Consider the following 17708-nt stretch of genomic DNA (forward strand, 5'->3'; position numbering starts at 1 on the left):
GGCTGATCCAATACAAAAGTTTGTGCCCATTCCTGGACTCTGACAAAAGCCAGAGAACCCTGTTTTTGGAAGAGTCCCCCATCTTCCTCATAGCAGCAGCTCCCTCTGGATGGAGCACAGCACTGGGTTGGGGGACAAAAGACTTTCTAGATTTGGAGGGATTGGGGGTTTACTCTAGCTGGAGCTTGGATCTTCCCTTGGGAAGCTCTTGGGTAATAAGAGGCCAGGGTGACTAGGCTGGTGTGTAAATAGGCAGTGCCTGGGAAAGGTCCAGAAGACTAGGAAGCGCCGAGACTCACCTGGGGGAGGAGGAGTAGGGGCTTCGGTGACAGGTGCGGTGGGCGGGACTCTGCTGCTGTTTCTGCCACGGTCCGGGGACTCGGCAGTCGGGGTCCCCGGAGTGCTGGAAGCCTGAGCGGTGGTGACTACAGAGGTGGTCGGCGCCTGGCCAGCTGTGCTCGCAAGAGTTGTGGGCGCGGGTCTGGAAGGCAGTGGTTCGGTGGTGGGAGTGTGTCCGTCCTCCGAAGGGGTGGCGGACGACAGGTCCACAACCGGGAAGAGGGTGGCTGCGGGTTGTGCGCTGGTGCGGACAGGGATGGTCTCCGGGGAGCCGGCTGACGGGGTCGCAGCCCCGGTTCTGTGGACTGTGGTGCGCGGGGGGCCGGTCCGCGGGGCCTGCGCCGTGGGAGCCGCGGCCTTAGAGAAAGGGCTGCTGGTCTGTTCTCGAAGCCCAGGGCTGGGCGACGCGACCACCTGCCCCTCGGCCCCGCCGCCACCGGTGACATTCCCTGCCGAGGCTGCTGAAGCGGCTGCGGCTGCCGCGCAGCAAAACAGGGCGAGGCCGCCCAGGCTCGGCAGGCTCCTCATGGCGCGCTCGGCTCCGCCATTCATTCATTCATTCATCCAGTTGATCGGTCAGTCATCTTCTTTTCCCTGCTGTCCGCCCAAGGAAAGCTTTGCCGCCGCTGCCGCCACCAAGAGCACCATCGCCACCTCCCTCTGACAGGCGGCCGGCCCTGCGGGCGGGCCTCAACGCGGAGGGAGCGACGGGGAGGAGCGCGCACTGCCCGCCCTCCTCGATAGGCAGCGGAGCCCAACCAATTGGAAGTCGCGTATACTCACGTGACCCGCCAGCTTCCCGGCCTCTTTGTAATGGCACAAACCAATCAGAGGAATCAGGGGGAAGAAGGCGGGACGTCGGGAGGCGCGAGAGGTTTTGGAGCCGGCTGGGTTCGCCGCCGCTCCGGCTTTGTCTACCCACAGAGCGGGGCGCGGGCCTTGGGCACCCAACGCCGCCGTGCAGACAAAGGACACGGCCCGCGCGGCCGACTCTGAGCCAGATTATCTGTTTCACTGGGATGCGAGCTGGACTCGGGGCGGGGGTCCCTGTGGGCAGCATCTCCGCCCTTTTGAACAATGGGGGCACCGGAGCCGCACCCGGACTCAGGCGGGGAGTGTGTTGCATCCCTGGGATGGGCGAGGGTGGTGGCAACGATAATGTAGATGGAGCTGGGCTCTCACTGTGTTGTTCAAGACAGCTGACCTCGGGCCTGCGGGGTCAGCGCTGCCATCCCCATTTCAGAGATGGGGAAACTAAAGCTCTTGCTGACAGCTTCAGCAAGCCAACCTCTGTGCCCCCGGTAAGCACCTGCTGATCGCCTGGCCCCGCACTAAGCCGGATGGGACGGCCTGGAGCCCAATCATAAGCACAAGAAGCAAGCTTCTGACCCAGAGGAGACAAACTGGCATACACACCTTATGCCCAGAACCTCGGAAAGATAGAATAGGACCAGGTTGGATTTCAGCTCCTTGTCTCTCTTGCTGAATTGTGGCTCAAGCAATTTTCTTAACCACCTAAATAAATGGTGAGATGAGAGGGCACACCCCATCCCCCTCACAGAGTTGTGAAAATGAAATCATGAAGGGCTTAACCCAATGCTTGGCCCAACGTTGTAAACCGTCATTAATGCTAACCACTTGGGGTTGCACTATGTCAGGACAAGCCTAAGGTTGGAAAGCAGCCCACACCGCCCCTGAGTCCCCAGAGAGTCCTGCTTGTTGCCGGCACTGGGGTTGGGCTGATAACAGAGCTTGACCCTGGATGACATGAAACTCTGGAGGAAGTTGGAAATCAGGCAGGCAAACTTGCACCATCACCCAAGATCCAGTGCTGTCCGACATTGTAGCCTCAGCTGAGCAACTTTTAGGTGCAGCCTGGCAGGACAAGTTTGTCATCTGATGGCTTAATTCCATCCCACCAGCCTCACTGTAAACCCATTCCTGGCCTCTCCTAGGATGCTTGCCTTTGTGCATGATTTCCCATTAGTCATTCTCCTCTAACCAGACAGGCAGGATGAGATTTGTGTGTGAACTCCTGTGTGTTAACAAAAGCATGCATTTATTTGCCTGAGTGAGTAGTGGGTGGGGAAAGGATATGTTGGAGCTTGTGTATGGAAGCATAAACACATTTGTGAGTCTTTCTGTGAAGATGGTATCTCTGAGTCCTCAAATATGAAAACTTGTGTTTTCATGTGAATTGTTAAGGATATTAATGCATGCTCACGAGTGTGTGTTTTGTGTGAATTTTCTGCTTTTGAATGTGACGTTGCCTCTAAGTGTGTCTTTATAGGCCTACCTATGTAAGAAACAGAGGCAAAAATGAGAGGGCCATGAAACTGTTCTGAAGACAAATATTTAGCAAGAATTGGCCAATGTTCTGTTTTACTTGTCTTTAGGAAGGGAGTGGACGTGGCATGCCCCACCCCTGTATTCTTCTGGTTTCTCAACACCAACCAAAATGCCATATCCTCTAGGACTTGGATTTCTCAGTGGGAGTTCTTCCCTCCCTAGTTCCCTACTGGCCTTTGTTTCTAGTCCTGATCCATCAACCCCTGCCTCTTCCTAAAAGGATTAATGATGGCTTTCAGACATAAGTACCACAAATAAAACGAACCACCCACATGACTGAATTACTTCTCCTGGGTACTCATCAACCTTAGGACTAGAACTTGTGATTACTACCCCTGCCTATCTATTTCATCCAGTTCTGTTTTCCAGTGCCTAGCAGTGAGCACTAAGGCATGCTGATTAATCTGAAAGAGATCCTGTTGTTCTCACAGGGAAGCTTGTGTCTTTAGAGTCACAGACTTGGATCCAGTTTCCTTGGAGGAAAACTTTACCCTCTCTGAACCTGAGTTTCCTTGTCTTTAAAACGAGGCCATTAATTCTTTAAACAGATCAAACAGAACTGTTCCTTTTTAACAGCGCCTTTTTGACACACCAATTATACTCTATTGTCACTTCACGTTTCAATTGCTATTGCTAACTCTGAGTTTTGTTAGCTGAAAGACTACAGCATAAACCTCTGTCCTAAAAACTCCAGATCAGGTGACATGGCTTGACATTTGCTCTACTGGATATTTCCAAATGGTATCTAAAAACTGCTGGGTTGGCCCTGAGCAGTGCTGTATCAGAGATTCTTTACCACTAGAGGGGAAAAGCTGATTTGGCTTTTCAGTCAGGAGACTCCCAGAGCAAAGGCCTAAGGCCTTGCAGAGTGATTCAGGTTTGCTGTGCCTTGGAAAAGGACATTTCATGCAGGACATCTCAGATAGGATAATTCACCAAAAATATGTCTAGGAAAAGTTGAATTTTTTTTAAGATAATATTTTGAGACAGTCTCCCTTTGTAGCTTAGATTGACCTTAGCTGGCCTTCCAAGTGCTGGGATCCCAGAAATAACCACCAATCAAGGCCTGCCTGTAAGGTAACTTAAATATACTATCATTACTTCAACTTTGATTCTTTTATTACTTTTAAAAAAATCTTTATTTTGTTTGTGGTTATATGTGTACATACATGAACACAGTCTTGCTTGGCTTGCATGTAAAAGAGACATTTGGGGGAAGCCAGTTCTCTCCTTCTACTACTTGGGTTTCGTACACTCAGGTTGCCAGGCCTCGAAGTGCTTACCTTTATCTTGTGAGCCATCTAACCAGTCCAAAGTTTTCAATTCACTGATATCCTTTTATTTCTATACCACAAACTAAAAGATGGCTTGTTTTATTGTGTTTTCTGAAACAGTGCTTTACAATCTGGGCTGGCCTAGAACTCCCTATGTAGTCCAGTTTAGCCTAGAGTTTATGACAGCCTCCTATCTTAGCTTCCTGAATACTGGAATTGCATCATGACCAACATGACTTGTGTAAGTTTATATTTAAAAACGGGGAAAAACATATCTACCATCATAGATAGAAATACATGTGTTTAATTTAACTATATAACATGGCTATCATGGAAGTATAACATATCAATAATAGAAAGTAGACTTTGCAAGTTCCCAGGCACTGTACCAAGAGACCCAGGAATTACTTCGTTTAACCGTTAGAACACACCACCCCAAAGGATATGTCCTAGACTATTTGGACTACTATAACAAAAACTAAAGCACTTACAGTGGTGAAACATTTCTCACAGTTTTGGTGACTAAGAAATCCAAGATCAAGATACCAGCTTCTTAAGTGTCTGGGAAGAGACTTCACTCAAGTGCACAGATGCCATCCGTTCGCTGTCTTCTTGTGATTGAAAGGACAAAGCAGCTGTCTGGGGTCTTTTTTATAAGGACACTGATCCCATTCACAAGGGCTTTTGGCCTGCTGACCCACTGCCTTCTAAAGGACTCGAAATACCATATGGGGATAGTGTTAGGATTTCAACACACAAGTTATAGAGAGGCACAGCATTCACGTTACAGCATTTTATTATCTGTATTTTGCAGACAAAAAAAAGCTAGGCATAGAAAAGTTAAACAGCTTGCCTAAGGTCACTTAGCAAGTGAGAGTGGCTGGACTCAGACCAGCATCAAACTGTAAAGGGAAAATGCTCATGAAATTATGTTTGAAAGAGAAGACAAAACTGATAGCCCTGACAGAATGAGGACCAGTACTTTCCCTGTTGCCCCAGAAGAGAGCTGCCATCCCCACTATGGGAATAATGGCCACAAAGATTCAGAGAAGTCCTGCTAGCTGTCTGAGCAGTAACTACAAATACTTTGGAAGGTTCAGTCTGATTCCAGTTTGTGCTGGGCACCAGATTAGCATGAAATCCACAGAATCAGCTTAGGTATCCTGGAGATAAGACGAGTCTTGTGATGGGACAAGTGCTTTTTACTGTTTTGCACTTTGGAAGCTGAATAGAGTGATTGCTTGCATTCGTGGGACTTTGAGTTTGATCAAAATTTAACACCATGAAAACAGGAACACATTCATTCTTTAGGGTTAGAACTATCACCTATGTTTGAAAAAATAAAGAAGAGGAAAGTAAACTTCTAAAAGGTTAAGACTCGCCCAAGATCTGCCTGACTTCAAAGCCAATTCTCATCTCTACAGTCCAATCTGTTAATGTGACCACTGGTATTACACATAACAGTATGCCAAAAGCAAATACTGAAGTACTGAAGGTCAGACACATTTATCCCTCCTGCTAGAGCAGCATAACCCAATCACACACACACACACACACACACACACACACACACACACACACACACACACACACGGTATGCACTCACTGATAAGTGAATATTAGCTCAAAAGCTCGAATTACCCAAGATACAATCCACAGACCACATGAAGCTCAAGAAGGACAAGCAAAGTGCAGATGCTTCAGTCCTTCTTCAAAGGGGTAATAAAAATATTCACAGAAGGAGATATGGAGACAAAGTTTGGAGCAGAGATTAAAGGAATGATCATTCACAGCCTGCCCCACCTGGGGTTCCAGCTTATATACATACAGCCACCAAACCTAGACAATATTGATGAAGCCAAGAAATGCATGCTGTCAGGCGCCCGATAATATCTGTCTCCTGAGAGGCTCAGCCAGAGCATGACAAATACAGAGGCGAATGCTAGCAGCAAACCATTGAACTGGAGGAGAGAAAGGCTTGAAGGAGCTGAAGGGGCTTGAAACCCCATAAGAAAAACAAAACCAACCAATCAGAGCTCCCAGGGACTAAACCAAAGAGTACACATGGATAGACCCATGGTTCCCAGCTATATATGTAGCAGAGGATGGCCTTTTTGGGAACCAATGGGAAGAGAAGCCGTTAGTCTTGCCAAGGCTGGAACCCCCAGTGTACATTAGGGAATTGCCCCCAGGGAATGTCAGGGCAGGAAGAGGAGTGGTTGGGGGGGGGGATATCCTCTTAGGAGAAGGGGAGGGGGGATGGCATCTAGGGCTTTGGGAAACCGGGAAACGGAATAACATTTGAAATGTAAATAAAAAAAATACAATAAAAAAAGAAAAAAGAAAAGATGCATTGAGAATCAAAAAGCATTAAAAATATAATAGCAGAGGCTCATCCACAGACACTTTGCCCTTTCTGGTTTTCCTGAAACATCAGCGCTGGCACAGAGTCTTACTAATGTTGCCAGAGCCTAGTCTCCTATCAGATGCTGGTGAATGCAAAGTTTGGCATCTTTTACTCTAGGGTTGGCAGGGCCACCATTGAATCAACTCTTCCCAACAAAGAACACTGGTAGACTACTCCCAGGAAAGGAAATACACGTGACTAAAAGGCATGAAGTGCATTGCAAATCAAGATGGTGGATTGCTATCCTTTTAAATCTACTGATTTGCATGGAATCAGCAAGTTCTAAAATCAGTTATACTAGGTACTGACCTGAGAGTGTCACTCAACAGTTTGACAACTGTTAGACTGTAGAAACTGATAAATCGAAGCCTTCTAAGAAGCCTTGAACTTGTCCTTTCTCTTTGACTCTTATTTCCCACTTTTAAGATTCTACTCAAAGAAAACAAATAATTAGATGTACGTATTGACATATAAAAATGGAGTGCTGGGCATGACCGCAGATGCTTATGATCCCAAGACAGTGGAAGTAAAGGCAGAGGTTAAGACCAGCCTAGAGATCCTGCCTCAGACAGGGGAAAAGGATAGTAAAAATTAGAAAAACCTAAACAATTAAGAGGAATTGATTAAATATGTTGCACTCTATGCTTTTTTGTTGGAAAATGAAGCATCTAAAAAGCATCCATGGGCTGCAGAGATGGCTCAATGATCTTGCTTCTCTTCTAGAGGACCCAAGTTCAGTTCCCAGCACTACCTGTAACTTCAGCTACAAGGAATTAAGCATCTTCCTTAATGGGCATGGAGACACACTTGAGGCAGAGGGAGAGGGAGAGGGAGAGGGAGAGGGAGAGGGAGAGGGAGAGGGAGAGGGAGAGGGAGAGGGAGAGGGAGAGGGAGAGGGAGGGCAAGCGAGCATTCAAAGACATAAAGATAAAAACTGAGTCTAAAAAGAACATGACGTAAAGTCACATTCCAGTAGTACAAAATTATGGAAAACATGAATTATGTGACTGATATGATTAAAATTATGTAATACATGTACAAGGATAATACAGAATAAATGGCCAAGTCCTAATACACTGAACTATAAGCATTCTTTGCTTTGACTGACTGCCCTATGGATGTTCTAAAATTTTTTCCACATATTTTTGCATTTTCCAATATTTTTTCAATGCACATCCACTGTTCTCAAAACCAGTTAGCAATCAACAACAGAACTAGCTTGCATCTAAGGTCGTGTCTTCCCACCATGCCCCACGTCACAAACCTATATTCCTTGAAAAGAACTATCTCTAAATAATGATGTTAAATGTTAAAACCCAGCTTCAAAGTCCCTCTGATGTTAAAATAAGTCCAGAAAAAGCATTTGCTGCACAGTTCTTTGAGATGTTGAAGGACGTCATTCACAGTGGGCGCTGAGTCAAACCCTTGCTCGTCACCACCGTTGGCAGCAGAGCAAAGAATTTGAACCATTTTGAGGAGGAATGGGGTCTGAACTTCTGGAATAAATCTTTCCCTTAGATTTCTATAATTGTAACAAGTGGGATTACTGACAAGCCCACAGCAAGTAGCACTTTCCCAGTCTGTACTTCCTGTCTGCTCTGTAGCAGTCCTGGGAGATGTAGGCAGTATCAGTAGCACTGACATCAACAGTGACTTACTGAGCATTTATTACATGTTAGGATCCAACAGGAAGCACCTGCTGTACATAGTCCTTTAACACTATACTGTGAAGTAAAGATTGATTGTTCCCTTGTCATGAAGAAGTATACTGTCACTCAAAGTAGGTTACCAAGGTAACAAATTGGAGGACTTTAGACCTCAATTCCAACGTGGTTTCCATCACTGCTTATTGATTCTCTTCACTTTGGTTATTATTTTTTATGGGTGTTGTTGTTAAGTCAGGCAATTCTATAATAAAAGTCCTAGACACAGCCCTAGTCATTCTAGCTGCATAGGTTCAGTTTTGGCTCACTCTCCTGATTTCTCTCTTGGTAGGATAAGCATCATCAAGCAAAAACAATTTTATAAGGCATTGAGCCAAAACCTTACAAGTCATAAACATTCAAAAAACATTGTTATACATCTGCTTTTCCTCAACTGTCTTTCCTCATGTGAAGAACAGAAGAGTACAATGTCCTTGAGACTCCACTGCCAGAATTTCTTGACTGGCAGCAAAGTCACATTCTTTCCACTTTGTGCCTTCTGATGAGTCTCCTTACCACAGCCTGGACCTGCCAGAGGGGAGCTCAGGACTGAGAAGCATTTGGCACAGTGGGCACCTGACTCCTCTCTCTATTTGAGGTGCTTTTGAGGGTATGTAGTCCTTCAAGACTATGATGTCCCCTTTATGGCAACTGTATTAATTTTGTGCTGGCTTCTGAGTGACAGACAAACACCATTTTAAAGAAAATGCAATTCTCTGAATGGTCTACCAAAGGAACAAATGTCAAAACAGGACAGGTAACTATTGAATGGTCACTATTAGGAAGGTTCGGCTCAATGCTTTATGTATTTGTTTTTGCTTGGTAATGAAGTAGCTTAACGGAACCTACACTGTTAGAATGACCTTAAGTTCCAGCCCCTCCAAACACATCAAGTATGAGTGGTGAACCAAGATTTACAGAAACAAAGAGTCTTGATAGGTTCTCACACTGCAAAATGGCAGCTGAATCAGCGTCAGATTCTAACATTCCTACTCCCAAGTCACCATCAAACTCAAATCACCCCTTACATGGGAGGAGCTGTGGGTCAATAAGATCCCTTAAGTCGGGCTGGATGCCAATCTGCCTTCCCACTTCTGACTTCTGTTTCAGGGCTCTCTTCACATCACCAAATTTTCTCTATAGAAACTGTCATTCTACAATCACAGAGATGGCTTCTGGCTGCCAGCTTATTATCAGTGGGGAAGGCAGTATTTTAGAGAGAGAGAGGGAGAGAGAGAGAGAGAGAGAGAGAGAGAGAGAGAGAGAGAGAGAGAGAGAGAGCTGCTTGTGGGCAGCAGTAGGGGCCCGAGAAATGACAAAATCTTCCAAATCCAGCCAGCCACATTGTGTAAAGGAAGTGGAAAGGGCTTTGTCATTCCCTCACTCCCAAATTAGAACAACCTCTGAAGAAGGTCCTAAAATATCAGGCCTTCTCTCAAGCTTATGGGTATCTTTTGCTTGCCCAAACAATCATGGCACTGTTCTGATGATCACTGGGTATTTACTGGTTGTGTGCAGTGCCCCAAGTGCAGTCTGGAATTTGGAATTGGATGTAATCCTTAAGCCACATGCTGGCAGGGCTACCTCTCTCAGAGGTAGAAACACTGGAATCTCTGTCATGCACTTTCCCATTGGGGACTTAGTCTATTATTCAGCCAAGCTGCATTTGCTGCCCAGAGTCATTTCCCTTCAAGATGAAATATTCTGGTGAGGAAAGTCCACAATTCCGAGGGCCCAACTGCACCACTCCCAGCCTATGGTGCTGAAGGCATAACTCATTCTCTCTTAAAGCATGTATGGAACCTGTAAAATGTGTATCAAACGCCTGGTGGAGTAGAATTTGTTTATTCATTCCTTCATTTACTTGCTCATTAAAAATGTATGTACACTAACGTAGTGACTCCTTATAAAACAAGCAATATGAGACTGTTCACTCATGGTACTTGGAGCAAAGCAAGAGGTGCCAGTGATAATACATTTGCTGTATATAACCCAGATATTTAGAGAAAATAACCCAGATATTTAGAGATGATAGTCAATATAGCAAGGGAATAACACAGGATTGTGAAGAGATATTCTTTTACTGTGTTCATGCCAAGCCTTGCTGAGGATTGAATACTCTTTCTGAAATCAGAGGGAGGCATTATTTTATAAATACATTTGTACACACAAATATAAATACATACACACACAAACATATGCGCACATAAATATATGCATCTTCACATACATGACTACATACATGTACACATGTAAATAAACACATGAAGACACATAAACATAATCTTGTGTATACACATAAATTTACACAAGTATATACCCTCATGAACATACATATGTACATACATAAACATACACATGCACACACAAACATGAACATGAATATGTATACATATATAATATGGACATTCATAAATATATACATGAACACATACAAAACCCATAAATATGTACATGCAAAATGAAACACATACTAGTGTACACACAAAGATAAATATGTACAAAACCATATAAACATACACATATACACATGCACAAATATACATATGTACACAAATAATTTGGACATGTATAGAAATATAATTATATACATTTACACAAACATAAAATACACATGTACACACACATAAATAGACAAAAATACACATAAAAATTCATATAAACACATGAACATACACATAAATATACACATGTGCACACATATAAATGTCCAAATATACTCACATGAATTTGCAAATGTATACATGCATAAATGTCCACATAGACATACAAATAAATATGTACCATGTAAACACATATATAAATGTTTATATGTAAACATGTATTAATGTACCCATGTACACATACAAACATGAGCATACAAATTTATAAACACACAAAATATACACATCTCCACACATAAACATAAGTATACCCTTGTACACATATAGTTATACACATGTAGAAATATAAACAGACAATATGCACACATAACATACCAATGTACATGCAAATAAATATATACATATGCACAATGACATGCACATTAATCCACATGCATGCAAACATAACAATACACATAAACACACATAATCTGTGTATACACATTTATGACTATGTGTATATATGGTTATGTTAATGTGTGTACATGTGTATACTTATGAATGTGTATATGTATGCATAAGTATATATTTATTTTACATGTGTACATTTTGTGTGTGTATGTACCTGTATATTTTTATGTGTGTGTACATTTTATGTAACAATTTTCTCTATGACTGAAACATTCTATCCTTCAGGGCAGTCCCCTCAAGCAGGAAGGTAAACAACTCAAAAGAACTTCAGAAAGTCCTAGAAACTGACCAACCAGATTCTGTAGGTCCCTCCCTGCCTTAGTAAACAATAAAAGCTGAGAGTCCCTCTAAGATGAAAGGAAACTGAGCTGCAAAGAATACTTTCAGAGGAGGAAAGTTGCAAGGAACTCTGAGATCAGGCAGAGCTGCCTTGAAGAACCAGAGACCTGCTGAGCTGCCTGGAAAGAGGTTTAGACCAACTAAAGCACTTGGAGGACACTCTTCAACCTGTTGAGCTGCTTGGAGGGTATGCAATGTGCTTCAGGTTTCCACACACAAATGCGATTTGGTGATACAGCTGTCTTTGAGTCATTTCTGCTCCTGTAATAAATCCTCAGCCATGTTTCTGCATGTAGCCCCAATAAAGTCAATAAAGCTCATGGTTCTCCAAGTTGGACTGTGGCAGTATCTGTGCTTTGGTCTGTCATGCGATGCCTAGCTGCAGTGAGTAACATTTGTGTTGTGTCTCTGTAGGAAAAGTTTTGTCAGATAACTAATAGTTGGTGCCCAAACAGGAATCTGACAGAACCAAAGATGAGCTGTGGAGGAGTGATTGCACTGTCCTAGCTATGGGTAGCAAGGCATGTTTAAAGGGAAAGGTATCAGCTCAAAATATCCTAAGACAAAGTTCTCACCACAAAGGAGATGTATTTGTTCAAGCACATGGAATAGAAGACAAAAGCAAGAAATAGAAGGTGAGGGAGAATGGGAAGGGAACAAGGGAGACAGGAAGGAAGTATTTGTCCAGAAGGGGGTCAAAGGGCTGCCTCTGGATAGAGAGAAGACAGACATGGCCCATAGGCAAATGGTGGTTTATAAAGGTAAAAGGAGAAACCATGTGTTAGGATTAGTTGTTTAATTTTAATTGAACACATTAATTAGGTGAACCAAAGGGGCTTTAGATTTCTGGAATTCAATACTTTAATAGCTGGACCTTGGTAATTAGCCTCAAGAGGAGGAAATGGCGAAATAAGGAAATAGACCTTGGTGGCTAGCTTTAGGAATGTAATCTAACAGTTTATAGCAAGTCAAGTAAATGAGGGAGAAGGGAAGGCCTGCCAGAGTTCTGTTTGCTAGAGTCCCTTTGCATGTTACTGAGGCCAAAGTGGCTGAGGTGGGAACATCTATGGAGGGAATTCAGACACAGTTGTCCTTTTCTGTATTGTGTATGTTATGGTGCCCTTGTGTTATGACAGCAGTTGAATAGTTCTTGCTATGGGTAATGAGAAACATATCTAATCCTGAACTATGAGGCTTAGGAGTATCTGTGGAAGGAATGCTGGGATAGCAGTATTCATCTGTATAGGAGAGGGTGGCTTGTCTGCTTTATGAATGAGGTCCACCAAGTAAATACAGAAATGCCCTGATAGGTGTTAAAGGTATAGAGTATATTTTTCCTGTCTTTGAGATTAGTGCACAGGAGGCAAGAGTGCTGGCAAACAGTGATAGAGTTTGCCTGGTCAGTGTTCTGTGTAGTTAGAAATGCATCTGAGACTGAGATGGAGGACAAGCAGGAACTTATTTGTGTAAAGCAGGAACTTGTTCAAGTAAAGGAGAAATTGCAGCAATAAAGGAAGATGTGGCTAGCATCCTCTGTGCTAACCTCTCTGGTTTGGCAATGAAGTTATATAAACAAGAAGTTGACTGAGAGACGGTAAAAGTAATAAAAGATACCTCTCAAGTCCAAACTTTAGTAGCAAAAGAGGGAAAACCTGTAATCCAGTATGCAGATGGGGCACTAATCATGGGCCATTGCAAGTAACAGGGATGATTAGGAAATACTCAGCGCTTTAACTGCTGAAATTAGGGAAAACTTAAACAAGCCATGAAAGAGCATGTCTCAGCCTGGCTTTTGAGGTTGTGGGAAACAGGCACAGATGGGGTCAGTCTGACTGTTGTGGAGGCAGAAAAACTGAGTAATGAGTGTAACTATCCATCAATCCTTAAGTTAAACACAGCATAACCTAAGAAGGTATGAGGGACATTAGTTTCTGAAGGCCTAGCTTATCAAAGCCACTAGGAACACTTGGTTATCACCATCTGAAGTCCCCATAAGCACCAGAGGCTGGAGGACCATAGTAGAGTGAAAGGTGCTATTGAGAGAAACTAGGAAGAAGCATTGTTGTGTTTGAGCACTGTTCTCTGGACTGGATAGAACTACATTCACTGAGAGGTTGAAGAAAAGGTTGCCTTCAGACTGGTCTGGAGCTTTAGTGGCTTTACTGAACTCTTTGTTGGGGCAGGCTCTTTATAAAATGGGAAAAACTTTGACAGTTATCAGGGATTTAGACCAGCATATAGAATGTTCATAAAGTAAAAGAACAAGATAGAGGAAATATAAAAATGGTAAAACAGGAAGAGGCATGGCTGGGCTACTTGAAGACCAATGTGTCAGAATTTATGTCATGCTGGTGTTCCTATGGAAAGAATTGATAGAGAGCCAAATCGTATGCTAGGAGCTAGAGACATTCACAGCAGTAGTTTTCAAACTTCCTAATGCTGCAGCCCTTTAATATAGTTCCTCATATTATGGTGGCCCTGACCATAAAATTATTTTGTTGCTACTCCATGACTATAATTTTGCTGCATATATATGATATACAGGGTATGTGACCCTGTGGGGTCTCAACCCACAGGTTGAGAACTACTTCTTTAAAGCCCCAGCCACAGTTCACAGGAGACATCAATGATAGAACAATTTAGGTGAAGGCAGTCAAGCCGTTTCATGGGTGTGACTATACCTGTAACTAAGGAGGGTGCATTTCTCTCCAGCAACAGGTTATCCTAGGTGTAGAAATGGTCTAACAGCCACAAACACCTCTAACACCCAACTATGGTGGATGATGGGGCAATAGCTTCTGCACCAATTCAGAGTCTCTCTGAACTGGGAAGCAAGCAGATGGAGCAGGGGAAAGCAAGACCATATTCACTTTTGACACCAAATAGGACTGAACAGATTAAGTTGTGCCCACTAAGTTTATCAGGTATAGAGAAATGTAGTGAAGCTCCATGGAAGGACTCCAGGATATGAAAACAGAATGGCTCACAGAGAATGACTGAGGATTACAGGGAACTATTTATGTTGGCACCTCTATCCATGCTTTGTACCCAACTTTGATTGTAGAGGAAGCAACTGATACAACGGATGGAACTTTTCCATGCTATCTTAACTCAGACTTATATTTGAATTCAGTATCTTCTTAGTTGTAAACCGCTGGGATTATCTAACACTTGCTTAGAACAGATGACTTTCAGAGTGTTTCAGCAAGATTACCTTTGTGACCACTGTTTGGTATGGGATAGTGCTTCTGGATGTCGCCTTGTCCTGCCCATCCTCTGGAAAAAGTTTTGTTATATAGCTGACATAATGTTAATGAATTCCTTCCCCTGCCTTTCTTTTTCTATTGATAATTAATCAGGGGTCAGGAAAAAGGGCGACATTTTCCTTACATACTTCCTGCTAAGTCATTGGGGTGGGCCTCTGATTCCATAGCCAGGGGCTGACAATCCTGTAATAACAACCAATTAAAAGGCTGGTTAGACCTCTTTTGAATTTGCTGTTGAAGAAATCTAGACAAGAAGTTTAAAATACATGGGGAAAAAGCAACAGAAGGAGGAGAAAGGGAGGCTAAAAAGGCAAAATTCTATTCGGTATTAGACTATCAACTATCCATTGACCAGAAGCATCTAGATGTTTTTGTACATCTGCCTGGAGATGTCAGATCTTGTCCTTTACTATACTCAAATGCTTAGCATGGTATCAACATTTCTCCCCAAGGAAGGGGCAAAGATCACCCTTCTATATTCTTAGTAAACTAATCCTTGCTGCTTTTATAGTACGGCAGTTGCCAATGTGTCTACTTGGCCCTGAAGAGTGAGGATGGTCTTAGGCACCTATTGACGTCTTGGATCAAGATAGTAACTAGTGACAGTTCTTCAGTGGATAACAACCCTAACTTAAGAGAGAGGAATACCAGAGCATAAGTTCCAGACCACCGGGTGGGTAGAGAGCAGTACCACAAAGGGTAGAGTCATTATGAACACTTGGGCATGAAGACTGGGTAGTAGTGCTGAGGATTAGGCTATTACTACAGTCTAAAGAATCCAGTGTGGCCCGGCCCGCAGCAGCTCTCTGCTCCCAAACCCCGTGGGAGAGAGACCTCACCGCCTGGTCAGGTGGGCACTCCTGAGGCTGCAGAGCAGAGGAGACCACCAACACTGCCCACCCCTGCCCACATCCCTGGCCCAAGAGGCAACTGTATAAGGCCTCTGGGCTCCCATAGGGGAGGGCCCAGGAGCGGCAGGACCCCTGCCTGAGACACCGCCGGAACCTGAGGGAAACAGACCAGATAAACAGTTCTCTGCACCCAAATCCCGTGGGAGGGAGAGCTGAACCTTCAGAGAGGCGGGCACGCCTGGGAGGCCAGAAGAGACTGCACTCTGCACACGTCCAGACGCCAGAGGAAAAGACCAAACGCCATCTGGAACCCTGGTGCACGGAAGCTCCCGGAAAGAGCGGCGCAGATCTTCCCGGTTGCTGCCGCCACAGAGAGGACTTAGGCAGTACCCCACGAGCAAACTTGAGCCTTGGAACCACAGGTAGGACCAACTTTTCCCCTGCAAGAAACCTGCCTGGTGAACTCAAGACACAGGCCCACAGGAACAGCTGAAGACCTGTAGAGAGGAAAAACTACACGCCCAAAAGCAGAACACTCTGTCCCCATAACTGGCTGAAAGAAAACAGGAAAACAGGTCTACAGCACTCCTGACACACAGGCTTATAGGACAGTCTAGCCACTGTCAGAAATAGCAGAACAAAGTAACACTAGAGATAATCTGATGGCGAGAGGCAAGTGCAGGAACCCAAGCAACAGAAACCGAGACTACATGGCATCATCGGAGCCCAATTCTCCCACCAAATTAAACATGGAATATCCAAACACAACAGAAAAGCAAGATCTAGTTTCAAAATTGTATTTGATCATGATGCTGGAGGACTTCAAGAAAGACGTGGAGAACTCCCTTAGAGAACAAGTAGAAGCCTACAGAGAGGAATCGCAAAAATGCCTGAAAGAATTCCAGGAAAACATAAATAAACAAGTAGAAACCCATAGAGAGGAGACACAAAAATCCCTGAAAGAATTCCAGGAAAACACAATCAAACAGTTGAAGGAATTAAAAATGGAAATAGAAGCAATCAAGAAAGAACACATGGAAACAACCCTGGACATAGAAAATCAAAAGAAAAGACAAGGAGCTGTAGATACAAGCTTCACCAACAGAATACAAGAGATGGAAGAGAGAATCTCAGGAGCAGAAGATTCCATAGAAATCATTGACTCAACTGTCAAAGATAATGTAAAGCAGAAAAAGCTACTGGTCCAAAACATACAGGAAATCCAGGACTCAATGAGAAGATCAAACCTAAGGATAATAGGTATAGAAGAGAGTGAAGACTCCCAGCTCAAAGGACCAGTAAATATCTTCAACAAAATCATAGAAGAAAACTTCCCTAACCTAAAAAAAGAGATACCCATGGGCATACAAGAAGCCTACAGAACTCCAAATAGATTGGACCAGAAAAGAAATACCTCCCGTCACATAATAGTCAAAACACCAAACGCACAAAATAAAGAAAGAATATTAAAAGCAGTAAGGGAAAAAGGTCAAGTAACATATAAAGGCAGACCTATCAGAATCACACCAGACTTTTCGCCAGAAACTATGAAGGCCAGAAGATCCTGGACAGATGTCATACAGACCCTAAGAGAACACAAATGCCAGCCCAGGTTACTGTATCCTGCAAAACTCTCAATTAACATAGATGGAGAAACCAAGATATTCCATGACAAAACCAAATTTACACAATATCTTTCTACAAATCCAGCACTACAAAGGATAATAAATGGTAAAGCCCAACATAAGGAGGCAAGCTATACCCTAGAAGAAGCAAGAAACTAATCGTCTTGGCAACAAAACAAAGAGAAGAAAAGCACACAAACATAACCTCACATCCAAATATGAATATAACAGCAAGCAATAATCACTATTCCTTAATATCTCTCAACATCAATGGCCTCAACTCCCCAATAAAAAGACATAGATTAACAAACTGGATACGCAATGAGGACCCTGCATTCTGCTGCCTACAGGAAACACACCTCAGAGACAAAGACAGACACTACCTCAGAGTGAAAGGCTGGAAAACAACTTTCCAACCAAATGGTCAGAAGAAGCAAGCTGGAGTAGCCATTCTAATATCAAATAAAATCAATTTTCAATTAAAAGTCATTAAAAAAAAGAT

The 17708-nt window shown here is 43.6% G+C and overlaps 1 protein-coding gene across 1 annotated transcript in view; it reads right to left on the bottom strand.

The window, feature by feature from the left end:
- Megf9 (multiple EGF-like-domains 9) overlaps positions 1-1074 on the bottom strand; it is a 112099-nt gene extending 111025 nt beyond the window's left edge. Inside the window, 1 exon segment of the mRNA NM_001107940.1 lies at positions 300-1074. Coding sequence (NP_001101410.1) covers positions 300-891 — 592 coding nt within the window. The 5' untranslated portion in view covers positions 892-1074.
- Positions 1075-17708: the final 16634 nt, after the last annotated feature.

The sequence above is a fragment of the Rattus norvegicus genome, chromosome 5 (assembly GCF_021556685.1).
Source record: "Rattus norvegicus strain SHRSP/BbbUtx chromosome 5, alternate assembly SHRSP_T2T, whole genome shotgun sequence".
Classification (NCBI taxonomy): Eukaryota; Metazoa; Chordata; class Mammalia; order Rodentia; family Muridae; genus Rattus; species Rattus norvegicus.